The sequence below is a fragment of the Bufo gargarizans genome, chromosome 11, assembly GCF_014858855.1.
Source record: "Bufo gargarizans isolate SCDJY-AF-19 chromosome 11, ASM1485885v1, whole genome shotgun sequence".
In the NCBI taxonomy this organism is placed as follows: domain Eukaryota; kingdom Metazoa; phylum Chordata; class Amphibia; order Anura; family Bufonidae; genus Bufo; species Bufo gargarizans.
Genome location: NC_058090.1, coordinates 91,806,213 through 91,821,790, shown reverse-complemented (window position 1 = coordinate 91,821,790; position 15,578 = coordinate 91,806,213). Strand labels below are relative to the sequence as shown.

At 50.4% G+C, this 15,578-nt stretch overlaps 1 protein-coding gene across 8 annotated transcripts in view; it reads right to left on the bottom strand.

Annotated features, from left to right (window-relative positions):
• LOC122922091 overlaps positions 1-15,104 on the bottom strand; it is a 35,498-nt gene extending 20,394 nt beyond the window's left edge. For 7 of the 8 annotated variants that reach the window (XM_044272556.1, XM_044272559.1, XM_044272560.1 and 4 more), the window contains exons 1-12: positions 15,019-15,104; positions 14,032-14,091; positions 13,657-13,731; positions 11,981-12,071; positions 10,348-10,484; positions 10,035-10,157; positions 9,874-9,943; positions 9,713-9,781; positions 2,267-3,343; positions 1,103-1,145; positions 226-259; positions 107-145 (exon numbers count right to left, since the gene is read on the bottom strand). In XM_044272556.1, the coding sequence (XP_044128491.1) occupies positions 107-145; positions 226-259; positions 1,103-1,145; positions 2,267-3,343; positions 9,713-9,781; positions 9,874-9,943; positions 10,035-10,157; positions 10,348-10,484; positions 11,981-12,071; positions 13,657-13,731; positions 14,032-14,076 (1,803 nt within the window). In that variant the 5' untranslated portion in view covers positions 14,077-14,091; positions 15,019-15,104. Of the gene's footprint in view, positions 1-106; positions 146-225; positions 260-1,102; positions 1,146-2,266; positions 3,344-9,712; positions 9,782-9,873; positions 9,944-10,034; positions 10,158-10,347; positions 10,485-11,980; positions 12,072-13,656; positions 13,732-14,031; positions 14,094-15,018 lie in introns of those variants that run through there. The other variant, XM_044272561.1, reaches the window with a different exon arrangement.
• Positions 15,105-15,578: the final 474 nt, after the last annotated feature.

Below are 15,578 nucleotides of genomic sequence, written 5' to 3'. Positions count from 1 at the left end.
TTTACTATGCTCCGCATAGGCCATCAATGTCCGATTGGCAGGGACCAGTTGCTCGGTGTCAGACCCTGGCCGATCAGATATTCTATACTCATCAGTTAACTCTTACCATGCTGCACACTTCCGTGTCGCTGTCACCATCCTTTTCCTGAAAAACATGAAATTGACAGGTCATCACTTTCCAAATATAACAGGTCGTGTGGTTTAGTCGGGAATCCTGTTGCTTACCTTCTTCTTCTCCCACGGGGGAAGGTTTCCGCTGCTGCAACACAAATAAATCCATGAAGATTTCAGAAATCACACGGGGGTTCAATAGCAAATAGAATTGTTAGCAAGTGTTGTGGCAAGTCGTTAGGGACTACCTCGGGGACCCTCGCTGATTAGGAGACTTTAGTAGCCCCATAGAGATTATAAGGAGATGCAGCATGCATACTCGACTGCTGCCCTATTCAAACGGGGGACATGGCACTCATGATCTTATTAAGATGGTGAAAAGTTGACATTCTGGGACAGACGATTTAAAGGTCAACATAATACAAATTGTAAAGTCCTATAAAGACTGGAAGAAGAGTCAGAAGCCATGATAGTGAGAATTCATGGCACTTCCACTAGGCCCTCTATACTACTGGACAAGATAGCATCAATGCCAGGACATAACTAGATTGCGTAAACTTAAAGAGGTTTGCAGAGATTTTCTTTACGGATGACCCATCCTCTGGATAAGTCATCAGTATCTGATCGGTGGGGGTCCAACAGCTGGGACCCCCACCAATCAGCTGTGAACGCCACAGCCTTCTCTCAGTATATGCTAGGCCAGTGATGACACATCAGTCACGTGGCCTAGGAGCAGCTCAGTCCCATTCAAGTGAATGGGGATGAGCACAATAATAAGCACAGCCGCTATACAATGCAGGAGTGCTGATGCCTTCTCAAAACAGCTGATCGGCAGGGGTCCTGGTGTCAGACCCCGACCAATCAGATACTGATGAACTATCCTGAGGATAGGTCATCAGTAAAGAAAATAAATAAATCTTGGAACAGATTGCAAATCTGAGTAACCGATGCGCCCTCTAGTGATCTCCAAGTGTATGCCCTCGTCGCTTACCTGGACCCTCCTAATAACGTTTTTTCATGAGCTGCCTTCAGTTCTGTAGTGATAGAAAAAAAGGACAGTATGTTCAGTAGGAATATATTACCAGGTTCCCCGTAAAACTAAAAATCATCAAGTCATTGAACTAACAAAAAAAAATAAAAAATCTATTGAGCCAGTTCTCATTGTTATGCACAACAGCTGAGAACCAGCGCGGCTGCTATTACCATATTGTTAGGATATGCCACCACTTTACGAGCAGTGAAGGACCTGCCTCTGGGACCACCACTGATCCTGGGAATGAAGGAACTGCAGTGATACCTATGGCCCCTACACAGATGCACCCTAGCAACATTCTCTTGTGCTGCACTCCCCCCTCGCACAGTGGATGACTGGAGTGCTACTCTAAAAGGGGCTGCGACCTCTTCATTGTCAGGATCAGTGAGGGTTCCAGAAGTCGGAACCCCTACCAATCATCAAGTTATGTCATATCCTATCAATATATGCCATCATTTTAAGAGATGGGAATACCCCTTTAAAAGTGAGAGTCTGTCAGCAGTTTTGACTCCTTGAGGCTGCTAACTGCACTTTATAGGTGACAGGAAAAGCGGTGTTAAACGTATGATGAGTGATAATGATGCCTGACCAAGAAATCACCCCCCTCCTAACGCTGCTACGGCAGTCTCCTGACGGGATGCTACGGCAGTCTCCTGACGGGATGCTACGGCAGTCTCCTGACGGGATGCTACGGCAGTCTCCTGACGGGATGCTACGGCAGTCTCCTGACGGGATGCTACGGCAGTCTCCTGACGGGATGCTACGGCAGTCTCCTGACGGGATGCTACGGCAGTCTCCTGACGGGATGCTACGGCAGTCTCCTGACGGGATGCTACGGCAGTCTCCTGACGGGAGTCTCGCGCATGAGCGGTGCGCTCCTTGGTAAAGCGTGATCCCGTCTCCTGCTGATGGCCAGCTTTCAGCGGCGTAAGGCGCATGCGTGAGACTTCTACGATCCCGGCCCGTCATCTGCTGTATATAGTGCAGATGGCAGTTTTGAGGGGTCAAACCTGCTGACTCTCTTTAAAAGCCTACAAGGGGGTCACCCAATTTGCCAAAAGCTCAGAAATCTGTGCGACCATGGAGTGACACACTCTGCTTCTGAATCTCAGATGAATTTACCTCGAAATGAGATGCCCCCCGTGGGCAACATGAACCGCACATCAATGTCACCACAGTCCCCAAGATATGTTGATCTGTTTCTATTCGCTCTATCGCGGGGATCTGGCGAGCGGTTTCGCCTCCTACTGTGGTCCCTACTGTCACCAGAAGCAGAAGAACCTTTATAGTCCCCATCATGGAAGAGCGAGGGCCCGCCACGAACACCGATACACCGCCTCAAATCCAAGTCTTCAGCTGCATCTTCAGGTGTTGGACCTTTTCCAACCAGTGGAAGTGAAGTTCCAAGTGGCGGTGCAGCTCCAGCAGTGGGCGGTAATGGGCGTATCTGTTGATACGGAGGGACAGTATTTCCAAGTGGTGGAGCACCTCCAGCAGTAGGTGGAAACGGGCGTTCTTGTTGATACGGAGGAACGGTAGTTCCAAGTGCCGATGCAACTCCAGCAATAGTCTGAAATGGGCGTTCTTGTTGATACGGAGAGACAGCAGCTCCAATTGGCGGTGCAGCTCCAGCAGTAGTCAGAAACTGGCGTTCTTGTTGATAGGGAGGGACGGTAGTTCCAAGCGCCGATGCAGCTCCAGCAATAGTCTGAAATGGGCGTTCTTGTTGATACAGAGAGACACTAGCAACACCGTGCTGAGCTAAAGAACCAACTCTGTCATCAGGCAACATGGCTGCACCAGTGCCATATTGCCATGCCATGCCGCCTCGGGTGTCTTGTTGTAAATTTGGAATGTCTCTGTTGTCAGACAGATATACTGAGCCAAGTTCACGGTACCTGGATTGGACATCACGGGCTCCGTCTAGAACTCTTGCATCGTCTCTGTCGTGCAGAGTCGCTGGTATACCGACACGGTGCATGCTCCTGGCATCGAAATCTTCACTACAATCAAGTACCTGGGTTCTCTGCCTGTCTAGACTGTCACGGCGAGATTCCAGGTAACGGTCCCGTTCCCTGGATAGAGAATCATCTCGTCGTCGATAATCATCATCTTCTTGAAGCATCCGTGCCCGGGCTCTGCGCTCTCTCCTCAATTTATTAGTTTCCCTGTGTTTTCGTCTGCGTCTTTTACGTGCAGCTGTAGAGGAGAATGAGCAGAGGGAAGTGTGATATGTGAGGGGGTTGTACAAGGTTAGAAAAACATGGCTGCTAGCTTTAAAGGGAACCTGTCACCTCAAAACACACATATAAAACGGCCAGCATTACCTTATAGTAGCCCTCAGTCTGTTCATAATCATATGTTCGATCCAGTAGTCTGATGCTCAACAGCCATCAGCGCCACCTTGCCGGTCAGCTTCACGCCAAGGTAAGCACGCCCTAACCATCCCCTCTCTTGTTTGACTGACAGCCAGAAGTCTCGCGCATGAGCGGTGCGCTCCTTGGTAAAGCGTGATCCCGTCTCCTGCTGATGGCCAGCTTTCAGCGGCGTAAGGCGCATGCGTGAGACTTCTACGATCCCGGCCGCACTTCAGGCAGTAAATCAAACAAGAGAGGGGACGGTTAGGGGCATGCTTACATTGACTTAAAGCAAGGAAGCCGCCGCTGCCCCCTTGACGTGAAGATGACCGGCAAGATAGCGCTGATGGCGCTTAAAATATAGTTTTTTTTAAGCTATTGAGCATCTGACTACCGGATCAAAACATACGATTATGAACAGACTGGGGGCTACTATAAGGTAATGCTGGCAGTTTTATATGTGTTTTTGAGGTGACAAGCTCCCTTCTAAAAACAAAAGCACCTTCCTACAGTCGGGATGTGGCATTGCAGCTCAGATCTATTCACCTCAATGGAGTTGAGCTGCAGTACCAGACATGACCTATGAACAGGGGTGGAGCTGTTTCTTGCAAAAAGCAAAAAAAAATAATATTATAATAATTAACCAGAATTGAAAATGTGCAGGCTTATGAACGTCAGTATATACCGGGCTGTTCTTGTGAACATTTGGTGGGGCATAAATGTGTATGGAACTTCTGTATGGATTGTAGATGTAGGTGTGCAGAATGTGTACTGAGTGTAAGCAAATGTCTATGTCCATGTGTGTAAAGGGTATGCACGTGGGCACACCGTGTATCTAGATGCAGAACAGTGGAGTGCGAGAGTATGTAGGCGTGATGAAAACTTATGCTGGTGTGTGGAGAGTATGTGGATGTATCAGGACTTCATGCAGGAATGTGGGGCACATATGCAGGTGTACAAACCATATGTGGATCGTATGTAAGAGCGTGTGTGATATGCATGCAGGAAAAATGAAGTGTGTGTGGAATAAATACAGGAGTGTGGAACATATGTGTGGAGTGTGCGCAGGAGTATGAAATGCGTGTGCAAAGTGTGCGCAGGAGTATGAAATGCGTGTGCAGGAGTATGAAAAGGAGATTTTTGTATAACTTACCAGTAAAATCTCTCTCGCTCTTCATTGGGGGACACAGGAACCGTGGGTATAGCTATGTCCTCTAGGAGGCGTTGACACTAGTAAAAGCTGTTCGCTCCTCCCCTGGCAGCTCTACCCCCTCCAGCCTGGAGAGAGAGCTTCACTGTGTGCACAAGCAGTAGGAGAAGCAAGCCAACCAAAAAAAAAAACATGGAACACCAACCAAGACCCAACGGGGTTCTAACCAGAACAGCCACAACTGTGGCCGAACAACAATACTGGGTGGGTGCTGTGTCCCCCCAATGAAGAGTGAGAAAGAGATTTACTGGTAAGTTATACAAAAATCTCCTTTTCTCGCCAATATTCATTGGGGAACACAGGAACCGTGGGACGTCCAAAAGCAGCCCACGGGGAGCGAAAAACCACAGACCCATGGAAGCAAGCATCCCTGCAGGCATCTAAGAACTGTCGCCTGCAAGACCACGCGGCCCAAGGCAGGGACCGCCGATGCATAAGTATGCACCTGGTAAATGTTTGTGAATGTGTGTAAGGAGAACCAGTAGCCACCTTACACAACTGAGCAGCCAAAGCGCGATTCCTCCGAGCCCAAGAAGCGCGCACCGATCTGTGGAGTGAGCCGTGACACCTAAGGGCGGAACCCTGCTCCGGGCGCGGTATGCTTCAGCAGTTGCAGACCGAATCCAACGAGCAATCGCCACCTTGGAGGCCGCCAATCCCTAGCGAGGACCCTCCGGAAGACAAAAAGGGGTTCCGTACGCCGAAAGGGACTAGAGGCTGTCAAATAATGATCAGAGCTCTGACAGCGTCCAATAATGTAACTCCCTTCCGTAGGGTGTGAAGGAGAAGGACAGTGAAGGAAGGACCATTTCTTCATTGATATGGAAGTCAGACCTTCGGGAGAAGAAGGAATGGGCCGGAGAATCGCCTTAACCTTGTGAAGAACCAGGAAGTGTTTTCTGCAAGAGAGCACCCCCAACTCGGACACCCGTCTGATGGATGTGATAGCCACAAGAAAAAACTACCTTCTAGGACAGGAGCCGGAGTGAGATCTCCCGCAAGGGCTCAAAGGGAGAAGACTGGAACGCTGAGAGAACTATATTCAGATCCCAAGGCAGTAGAGGAGGATGGTACGGAGGAACCGTATGTGCCACTCACTGAAGGAAGGTTTCCATGGGCACCAGGGGAACCAGAGGACGCTGGAAAGCTGCCCCAGGATAGAAGCGCCAACACCTGACCCATCAAGGAACTAAGGGCCTAAACCAAGGTCCAAGCAGAGGACCGTGGGGAGAGAAAAAAACAGAGAGAGGGGAAGTCCCAGGCCTTACAGAAGCCCAGGAAGGACCTCCAGGTCCTACAATAGATCCTGGGAGACGCAGGCTTGCTGGCCTGAATCATAGTGCGTTGACGTCTGCCGAAAACCCTCTCCACGTCAGAATGGCAGTTTCAATAGCCAGGCCGACAAACCAAAAAACCCTAAAGCTGATGTAAGACCGGACCCTGTGAAGGAAGGTCGTCTCTGAGTGGCAGTGACTAAGGGACGTCTCCTAGAAGGAGAACGAGGTCTGCGTACCACGCATGACGGCCAATCCGGAGCGACTAGGAGTTGTCGGAATGCCCTCCATCTTGATCTTCCGTGGAACCCTGGGTAGGAGGGGGAAGGGGGACACCTAAGGGAGGGAGGACTCCTGCAAAGGAAATATCAGGGAGTCCACGCCGCATGCTTCCGGAACATTGGCTCTGGAGAGAAAGGTGGGAAGCTTTCGTGTAGATACCGTAGCACACCCAGACCAATGGAAGAGTCCCTGTAGAAGGGGATGTGGGGGCCGCCACAGCCCACCAGTCGGGACCGGAGCGTGTCTGGAATGGAAGGCCACCAAGCGAATACCCCGTGCAATGCAGATGAGGGAAGGTAGTAACATAGGAACTACCAAGGCATGCGGGGTGTCTATGAACCATGATCCAGAGGAGGAAAAAGACAGTAGAAGAATAGTCTAGGTCTAAGCGCATTCCCCGTCTGAGACCGGCGCTATACAAAAGTAGCCAGGATTAAGTTGCAGTGCAAAAAAAAATAAAAAAAATCCACCTGAGGGAAGCCAGGCAAGGGGACTCACACTGTATTGCTAGCCCTATACCCCAGCAGAGGGGACCACCCGCAGAGGCCACCGAATTCAGTGCTAAAAGAGTCAACTGCCTGACAAAGAGCTGTGCAGTAAGAACACAAGCATGTAGTGGTAACGCATTACCGCTCCCACAGTAGTAGCCAGCGCTTACCCAGTCCGCACAAAACTGAGGGGGAGGCCTGAAGCTAGCCGCAGAAGCCATGTACCATACTGCCCCAGGTAAGTAGAGCTAACCTTAAAAACTCTATCTGGAAGGGCGCTGAATAGGCGCAACTGCCAAGGTAGCGCCAGGGTAGTGCCCCTACCTGAGGGGGATGTCCCACTGCAGCAACCACGAACTCGAGCATTAGCGAAAAGCTGCACCTGAGGAGGAGAACAAACTGTAGCAGCTAAACCTGAGTGCCAGCATAACCACTGTCCAAGAGAAGGGGGAGTGGTGGATAGAGAATACGGAGTCAGTGAAGCACTCAACTCGCTGGAACGTACTCACCATATATGTGCAATGGAGTACGCACTACGTATTGATGCGGACAATATCATGACCGACTGGAACAACGGGGGCCCGTGGAGAAGGGGGTCTATAGGACACATAAGTGATGCTAGGAAACCCCCTGAGAAGACAGAGGATGTTCTAATCATGCGCAAAACCAGCACCAAAGGAAAGGAAGGATACAAAGAGGAAAAGCCACTGATGGCACCCATATAACACTAGAGTAAGAGTACTGGCACCTGCGAGTACCAACTGTTGCCACACCCCCTTGTGAAATAAGCAAAGGCACCTAGAGCTGTGGCGCCACAGAATTGCAGCATCTTAAGATGTTTAGTTATTCCCCACTAGTGGATCACTTGTGGAAGGGGTTAATGCAACAGAAAAGCCCGGTGACGTGCAACACTCCGCCTATGGAAGGCTGAGCGTGACCCAGGGAGGAAGGGTGGGGGTGCGGAGATATTCGAGGAGAAAGATGTCCTGCTGTGGCACGCTTGCGCGTAGGGCTACCCCTCAGAATCTCGTCCCTGGCAGTTGTGGACTGCACAGGTGGGGACTTATCAACCAAACTACCTAGGGGGTGGAATGGGAACTTCTAGAGGTCTCTCCACCGGATCGCAAAGGCGGTGCATTATCAACCAAACAACCCCCGGAGGGTGGATGGGAGGTTCCAGCGGACCCCCACTGGATTGCGCAGGTGCAGGATTATCAACCAACGACCCAGGAGGGTGGATTGGGAATGTCTTTTTTAGAAGTCCTTTATGGAATTGCGCAGGTGGAGAATTATCAACCAACGATCCAGGAGGGTGGATTCGGAATTTCAGAGGTGCTTTACTGTATGGTTGACTGTATTATCAACCAAACAGCCTCGGAGGACGGATTGGAAATCCTGCAGAGGTCCTTCACTGGATTGCGCAGGTGGAGAGTTATCAACCAAACGACCCGGAGGGTGGATTGGGAATAATTCAGCTGACATCCACGGGACTGGCGAAGGTGGAGAATTATCAACCAAACGGCCCCGAAGGGCGAATTGGGAACTATGCGAGATCCTCCTTATCCGAAAAAGGACACGGGCCCAGGCTGGGACCACACAGACAGGGTGGTCCTGCTGTGATGAGGAGGGGGACCAGTATGAACACACATTTAATTATTATTTTTTTTTAACTAGGAAGCCGGCCTCAATCACAAGAGGCAGGAAGGGGTTAAATTCCTCAACATTATGGCACACTGTACTAGAGGTAGAACCCCAGTAATCAGATGCCGGCCTAAAGAAGTGGCTGGCCAGGAAAGGTTAAGGCTGTCTTGAGGACCGGTGGGCGGAGCTCAGCAGGTGTCTAGGGGAGGGGGGGGGGGGGGGAAGTAGGACGGGAAGAATTTGCGCCAGAGTTGCCCCCCCCACCCCCCCCGCAGGTGGAGAGCCATCGAATTATGTGCCGGACGGGTCACATAGGGGCCACCTCGTGGCCCAGGCAAATATCAACGTGGGCCGGGCAGACAAAAGCGCAGGCCGGAACACTGTGCGGTGCACGGCCGATCGCGTTGCAGTTATCCCCCTTCGAAGCGGCGCGCTCGCACTGCAGCGCGTCTGCTCCCGAAAGGGGTGGATCATGCCGGTAGGTGTGGGGAGCGGAAGCCTCCTCCGCTCCCCCTCTGCATGCCTGACCGAGCGGCCAGCCTCCCGCTGTAGAACAGTGGTATTAACCCCCTGTGTGCTTTGTAAGGGGGAATGTGCAACCTGATGGCGAGTCCTAAGACCTATTGATTTACACAGACAGGGTGGTCCCACCAAAGGAAATGATGTAACTATTGGCCATCATGGAGTCTTGAACCCCCGAGTATAGGCTGGCCCTGCTTGATAATGACGAGGGAGGGGAGGGTTAAACATACTTACCTAGTCCCGTGCACTCACCTCATCTTCTGTCCTGCCGCCATCTTCACCCTTCCTCTTCTCCAGCAGGGTCACCCCTTCAGCTACTGGCACCGTAGTGGCAGGAAGCTTGACTTGGATGGGTGACCCTTCCGCTGGCGGGATGCAGGGGAGCGAGGCTGCCCTGGTTCACCTTGTATTCTTGTGGGGAAGGAGGCAGTGTGGCGGACAAACGCTGGCGTGCTCCCCGGGAGAACAGGGAGGCGATGCGACCACTGTTTCCCATCTGAAAAATAATAAAATAAAAAAAATCTTCAGGGAGATCCCTGGTCTTGCCTCCTATTGACACTAGAAAAAACTGAAGGTCTCTCTCCAGGCTGGAGAGGGTAGAGCTGCCAGAGGAGGAGCTAACAGCTTTATCTAGTGTCAACGCCTCCTAGAGGACATAGCTATACCCACAGTCTCTGTGTCCCCCAATAAATATGGGCGAGAAATGTGTGTGGAGCGTGCACAGATATGCATGTAGAGTGTATGCCGTGTACATGTCACATACAGCAGTCTGATAGTGCTGTGACCTCACTCACCTCTCCGGACGGGGGACATACTTCTTCTGGAATCCACGCTCCTGGAGTCTGAGGAACTTGATTTGGAGCCTGTGGAGATAACAGATCAGTGATAGTCACTATGGGGAAGAGCATGTACAGGGAATCACCAGGAGGGGGCGCACCCCCTGCTCTGAACGCACCCTCAGAACTGCTCTCTGAATCACTGTCCTCATAGGGTTTATGTTTCTCCACATAAACTTGATCCACAACCTACGGGATAAAACACAGATATATAAGAGAGCCGCGCCTGTATTATCACCCCCATCCTCTCCACATTCACTGCAGCAGGAGGAAAACTTACATTTATCTTCTTCCTTCCGTGCGTCTGCTCAATGGCCAGGGCATTATTAGCTAATTTTCGGTAACTAGCTTGATTTTGCACGTCAAAGTCGGCCTCGATCCCCATAATAGGGTGATGCTTCACCTGCAAGACAACATTCGACATGTTCTTCCTAAAACTGCGCCACACAGGTCGTGTGAAGAGCTGCAGGTCAGTCCCATTAATGTTAATGGAGCAACAGGCTGTCCGAAGTGGCGTCTTGCCCCCCCGGGGGGGGGTCATATGATCACATCTCTCAATGAGTAACACAAGAGGGTAAATGACTAGTCCTTACCAGGTACAAGACTCTGTGCCGAATTCCCACAATGTGAAAGAAGATTTCATCCGACTGGCAGGCAGTGTCACACAGCTGGCACTCATACATGCGGACGCCATTGCTATCTTCTGCGTATTCATAGATGTACTCAAGACCTGGCAAAGACATCAGGGAGTATTAGATGGGTACAGGGCATGCCCCCTCCTCCACAAATCTGGGAAGCGCAAAATCATTTAGAGTTCTGAGTTCAATTTGGTCCTAGCAGTGATGTGACCTATTCTCACATTGAGTAATGCTACATCACTAGGACAGTCTGGGGTATGACCAGTAGGACCACCGCTGATCCTGTTGGTGTAGCAGTGCATCCCCGTTTTTTCCAGCACGGTGCTGCTGCTGGCCACCCGGAAGCTCAGAACTGCAGCTGGCCTCATTCACGTCAATCAAGCTGTGTTGCTCCCGGGTGCTGCCCCCTTACTCTTCTTAGGTCCCAGCGGCCAGATATCACACCCTGGCAACATACCATCACTTTATAAGGTTGGAATCCCCCTTTATGGCATCATGATTGGCAGAGAACGTCACTGATCACCACAACAAGTCCCTCAACCAACCTTAGCACTTCTCAGGAGACCTTCCCATATATTTCCACAGACGGGTTGGATGCTGGAGAATGAGGAGCGGACGTGCCCTGCACAGGAACACCGTGTCCACATGCTTATGTTATTTTATATTATCAACAGCATTTAGGTTGTAGTCCAGGTTGTGTCAAACATGCATATCTTTTTCTGAATATTAGCCTTTGGTTATCAGGAGATTCCTGACAGAGGTATAAATTAGAGGTGAACTGTGGGCGTTGTGGAGATGAGCGTGGCGAGTCCCGTCATGCTTGCCGACACATTATGCCCACCTGGGTAGAGGGTCTATACCTCTGACGAGGTACAGCCTCCCCAAAAATCCTGCACACATGACCTTGTGTTAACTGCCATACTCCGTTATGGCCTCATCTCAGCACTAATGGGCATGCGCGCACGGCAGAAGATGTTTCTACCAATTGTAAAATGGCCGCCCGGTTGCGCAGCAGCAACTTCCGAACGCCGGGTTTGGCGATATACCCTGCAGGAACACGCGGACTATGTCATTGTCCCTTCTCTCTGTTTGGCAGATTTCCATGCATCGCATCACTCCGCCCACTTATATATTAGTTGTTGACGCACACACGTACTCCAGTGATGGCACTTTTTTCTGTTATTTATTATGATCGCCAACATGTATGCACTTCACCTTTATATGGTTATGTCCTCACATGGACCATATGCACTTTATATGAATAATGAATTTTTTATGTATTTGCAACATTCTATTTTATGCTTAAATTGTTTATTGCTTAGTTGATTATTGTATGGAGGGGTTGGAGTATACATACCCCATGATGCACTTGTGTTCACTGCTTGAAAAAGGCTCTTTGTATGAGCTGAAACGTTGCCTATACCACATGGGTGAATAAAACCACCCGTTTTTTACCTGGAGTGCTGCCCGGTTTCCTATCTAATATATAGATATATATAGTGCTGTAATCCCTTCTTTTTAGCGATAGGTCACGTTCCACCCCATTGATCCCCCTCTTATACACTCCCCATACTTAGGGCTTACTCACCGATCAGGGATTCCTTTTTGCCCGTCTCTGTGATCTGCTCGTTCAGCGTCTTGGTGTTTTCCAGATAAGACATCTGCGTTCGCTTTATCGACTATAGAAACAAAAGTCAGAGTGAGATTTAGAACACCAAAGCTTCTGGATTACTGGATTAGGATTCAGGCAGTTCTATAGACTCCAATGGGTATATGTGAGGACACGCTCAGAGATCAGAAAGTGCACAGGAGGATCAGACATGCCACGGAGGTGGTACCCTTGCATTCAGTGTCCTGGACACTTCCACGGTCCCTCTGCTCTAGCAGTCTCCTGACTGGACGCTAGTGCTGTCACTGCAGACAGCCCAGGACACTGAATACAAAGGGACCACCCTCTATAGCACGGCTGGACTAATTTCCTTGGAATCTAGGAGCTAGCTAAAAAAGTTAGGAGCCAGGGCGGAGCCGCGTTATAAAGCCCCCAGTAGATGCCCCCATAGTGCTCCCCCCTTCTCCATAGAGCCCCTCAATAATGCATGCCAGTACATAGGGCCCCCAGTAGATGCCCCCATAGTGCTCCTTCCCCTCTTCTCCATAGTGCCCCCCATAATGTGCCAGTATATAGGGCCCCCATAATGCTTCCTCTCTTCTCCATAGTGCCCCCATAATGTGCCAGTATATAGGGCCCCCATAGTGCCCCCCCATAATGCTTCCTCTCTTCTCCATAGTGCCCCCCCCATATTGTGCCAGTATATAGGGCCCCATAGTGCTTCCCCTCTTCTCCATAGTGCGCCCCCCCATATTATGCCAGTATATAGGGCCCCCACCCCCCTTTTTGCCACAGTATACTGTAAATAATAAAAACAATAAACTCATATACTTACATTAAGCTGCTGTCAGTGATGCGATGCAGGCCTCTTCCGACCTGTGTCCTGCACTGTATGGCTCAGGCGGCGCGATGATGTCATCGCGCCGCCTGCACCAGCATCTGATAGGCTACAGGCCTAGTGCCTGTAGCCCATCAGAGGAACGGACAAGGGAGACTCCTCTCCCCTGCTCCTCCGCACCATTCATTTGTATCACTGTCCTGATGACAGCGATACAGATGAATATGGAGATGAGTGCTTCCACAATGGAGGCGCTCATCACCACTACTGCTGCCTCCGGACAGAACGGGCCCCTCTCCGGCGCTCCGCACCCGTCGCCCGTGCACCTTTGAAAATACCCAAGCGCCATTAGGATTTGTCGAGCTCTGCTCTATAGCATATGCAAGTTAAATTTCTTAGTCCTGCAGACGGCCTGGTCATCACCCCAGGTATGCTTACACTGCTCCCCCGTCATCTATACGGTGCCGTCAGCAGCTCTAAACTGCTGACTCCCTTTAAAGATGCTGTCCAGCCCCTCTCTCCTGTCCGATCTGACTGCACATCAAGTGGGACAACTGCCAAAACAACAGTCCAAAGTCCAGCAAGTATTATGCACGTGTCCAGATTATTAGGACGTGCACAAAATTTGCTTGGTATCGGACATTTGTGCCGCCTGGCACGAGGCAGTTCTCCTCAAGCGAGGTCAGATCGGACAGGAGAGAGGGGGTGGACACCCCATTTTAATGCTATTTACTGTCAATAGAAGCCTTTACTTTGGGCCACGTGATAAATAAACATTATACAATCTGGAAAAAAAACGTCCTTTTAAAAACCTCACCATCATAAATTTGTGGAAAGCCCCGTTGAAGTGTTCGGCTTGTTCCCTTTGACTGTCGAACTTGGTATCGCAGAGCTGCAAAAATCGGAGAAAACGCCAATTAGTAAGATGCAGAGACCGGACTGGGCACGTGGACCACCACCTACCAGGGAGAGGAACACCCATGTTCAGGCTGGCACCTGTGTAAACCACACACTGCAAGCAAGTACGAGGCCCCGAGTCCTGGGGGGGGTTAGGTCTACAAACTGGAGAATATCTGTGGGTGCAATGACCCTTTATCGTATGTTCAGTGTCACGCCAGCAGATGTGAACACAAGACCCGGCCTTCCATATACAGAACGGCACTTGCTGTGGAAGCCGAGGCCTGGTACTTACGTGGCACGTACGCCGGACCTTCCTTTTACTCCGTCCTCTGCTCATGGTTGCTTTTCCAACCTAAAAAAAAATATATATTTGTAAGATTAGAAGAGGGGCATGGTTAGAACGCTCTATACTGTACAGCCATTACTAGTGGACTTCTAGTGTGATCCCCACTGATTAGGAGAATGGGAGTGGTGGTCACTACCACTCTGAGATAGCGGAGCGCGGTACTCCTATGGAGATGAATGGAGCACTAGTGTGCATCCATTCAAATGGGAGACATAGGGCCCCCATTCTCATGACCATCAGCCCATCATCACTGATCCCAGGTGACAAGTGTAGACAAAAAAAATCTCTGGCGCGTCAGTCTCAACCTCCGGTGGCTGTATGATAGATATGGGGGTCCCAGAGGTTACACCCCCCACCTATTAAACGCAACTCATATGCCGTCTATAGAGTGCCCCTCGTGAAATATTTCTAGAGTCAATGCCAGTCATCGGGTCGCCTCATTATGTGATCTGAATAACATGAAAGCGGCACCGCGTCACACCAGTCCTATTAAAGGGGCCCCTGGACATACTTATGTACGGCCAGAAACCTGCTCCCTATAGAAAACCAATCAACTTCCCCATAGGTTGTCATTAGAAATTCCGTCCCGGTCCTCCTGAAACCGGGGTCTTACCCAATCTATACGGCCGGGGTGACTACAGGTCCAGCGGTCATGTGACACTGTCACATGTCCACATCCTCCAATGGCTGCACACAATACATACAGTACTGGATGATGTGACCAGGGGCGGCGGTGACATCATCACGAAGACTGCGGCAGGATTTCTTACGGTGTAAATAATACCATATAGGAGAAACATCATGTATGGCACGTCTCATCACCTCATATACGTTTATATACATTCCCTGTCTGCATCATTTGTATCAGTTATACCACAGGGACAATGACAGACCCTACACAACCCCAGGGGCCCAAACACCTCGGTAACTCACCTTTACAACCCCCAGACACAAAAGTGGATCTTCACCCGTCCCTCAATGCCCAGCCTCCAACCTCCGCTGAGCGCCCAGCAACTCCGGCTAATCAGAGCCGCCTCAGTGTCTCCCGTGCAGGCGCCATTTTATCAGCGATAACCCGTTAGGGCTTACGGCGGCAGGACTCCGACAAAATGGCGGACGACAGAGACTTCCGTGCTCCACAGAGGAGATAGTCTTTCGCATTGCAGTAGAGAACCACTTCCGGGTAGTAGCTCAATGACGTCATCAGTAGGCGTACTTTTAAGGGCCTGCTCGTTCTGTTTATTGGTGGGGCGGCAGGAGGTTTAGGTCGTGTATCAGGGCTGGTGCAACTGCTTTTATAGCACATCCATCGTTGCTTCACCGTTGTCCCTATTTGGAATTGATACCTTTTCACTATCTCTGCTTACTGTCAGCCAGTGTGAACCTTCTTGTTCTCGTGACGTAGGTGCATCTTGAGGCACTTTTTGTTCTAGTTGTGAATATATCCCAGGATCAGGACAGGTTTTCATCCTCTGGATGAGAACATGGTGTTT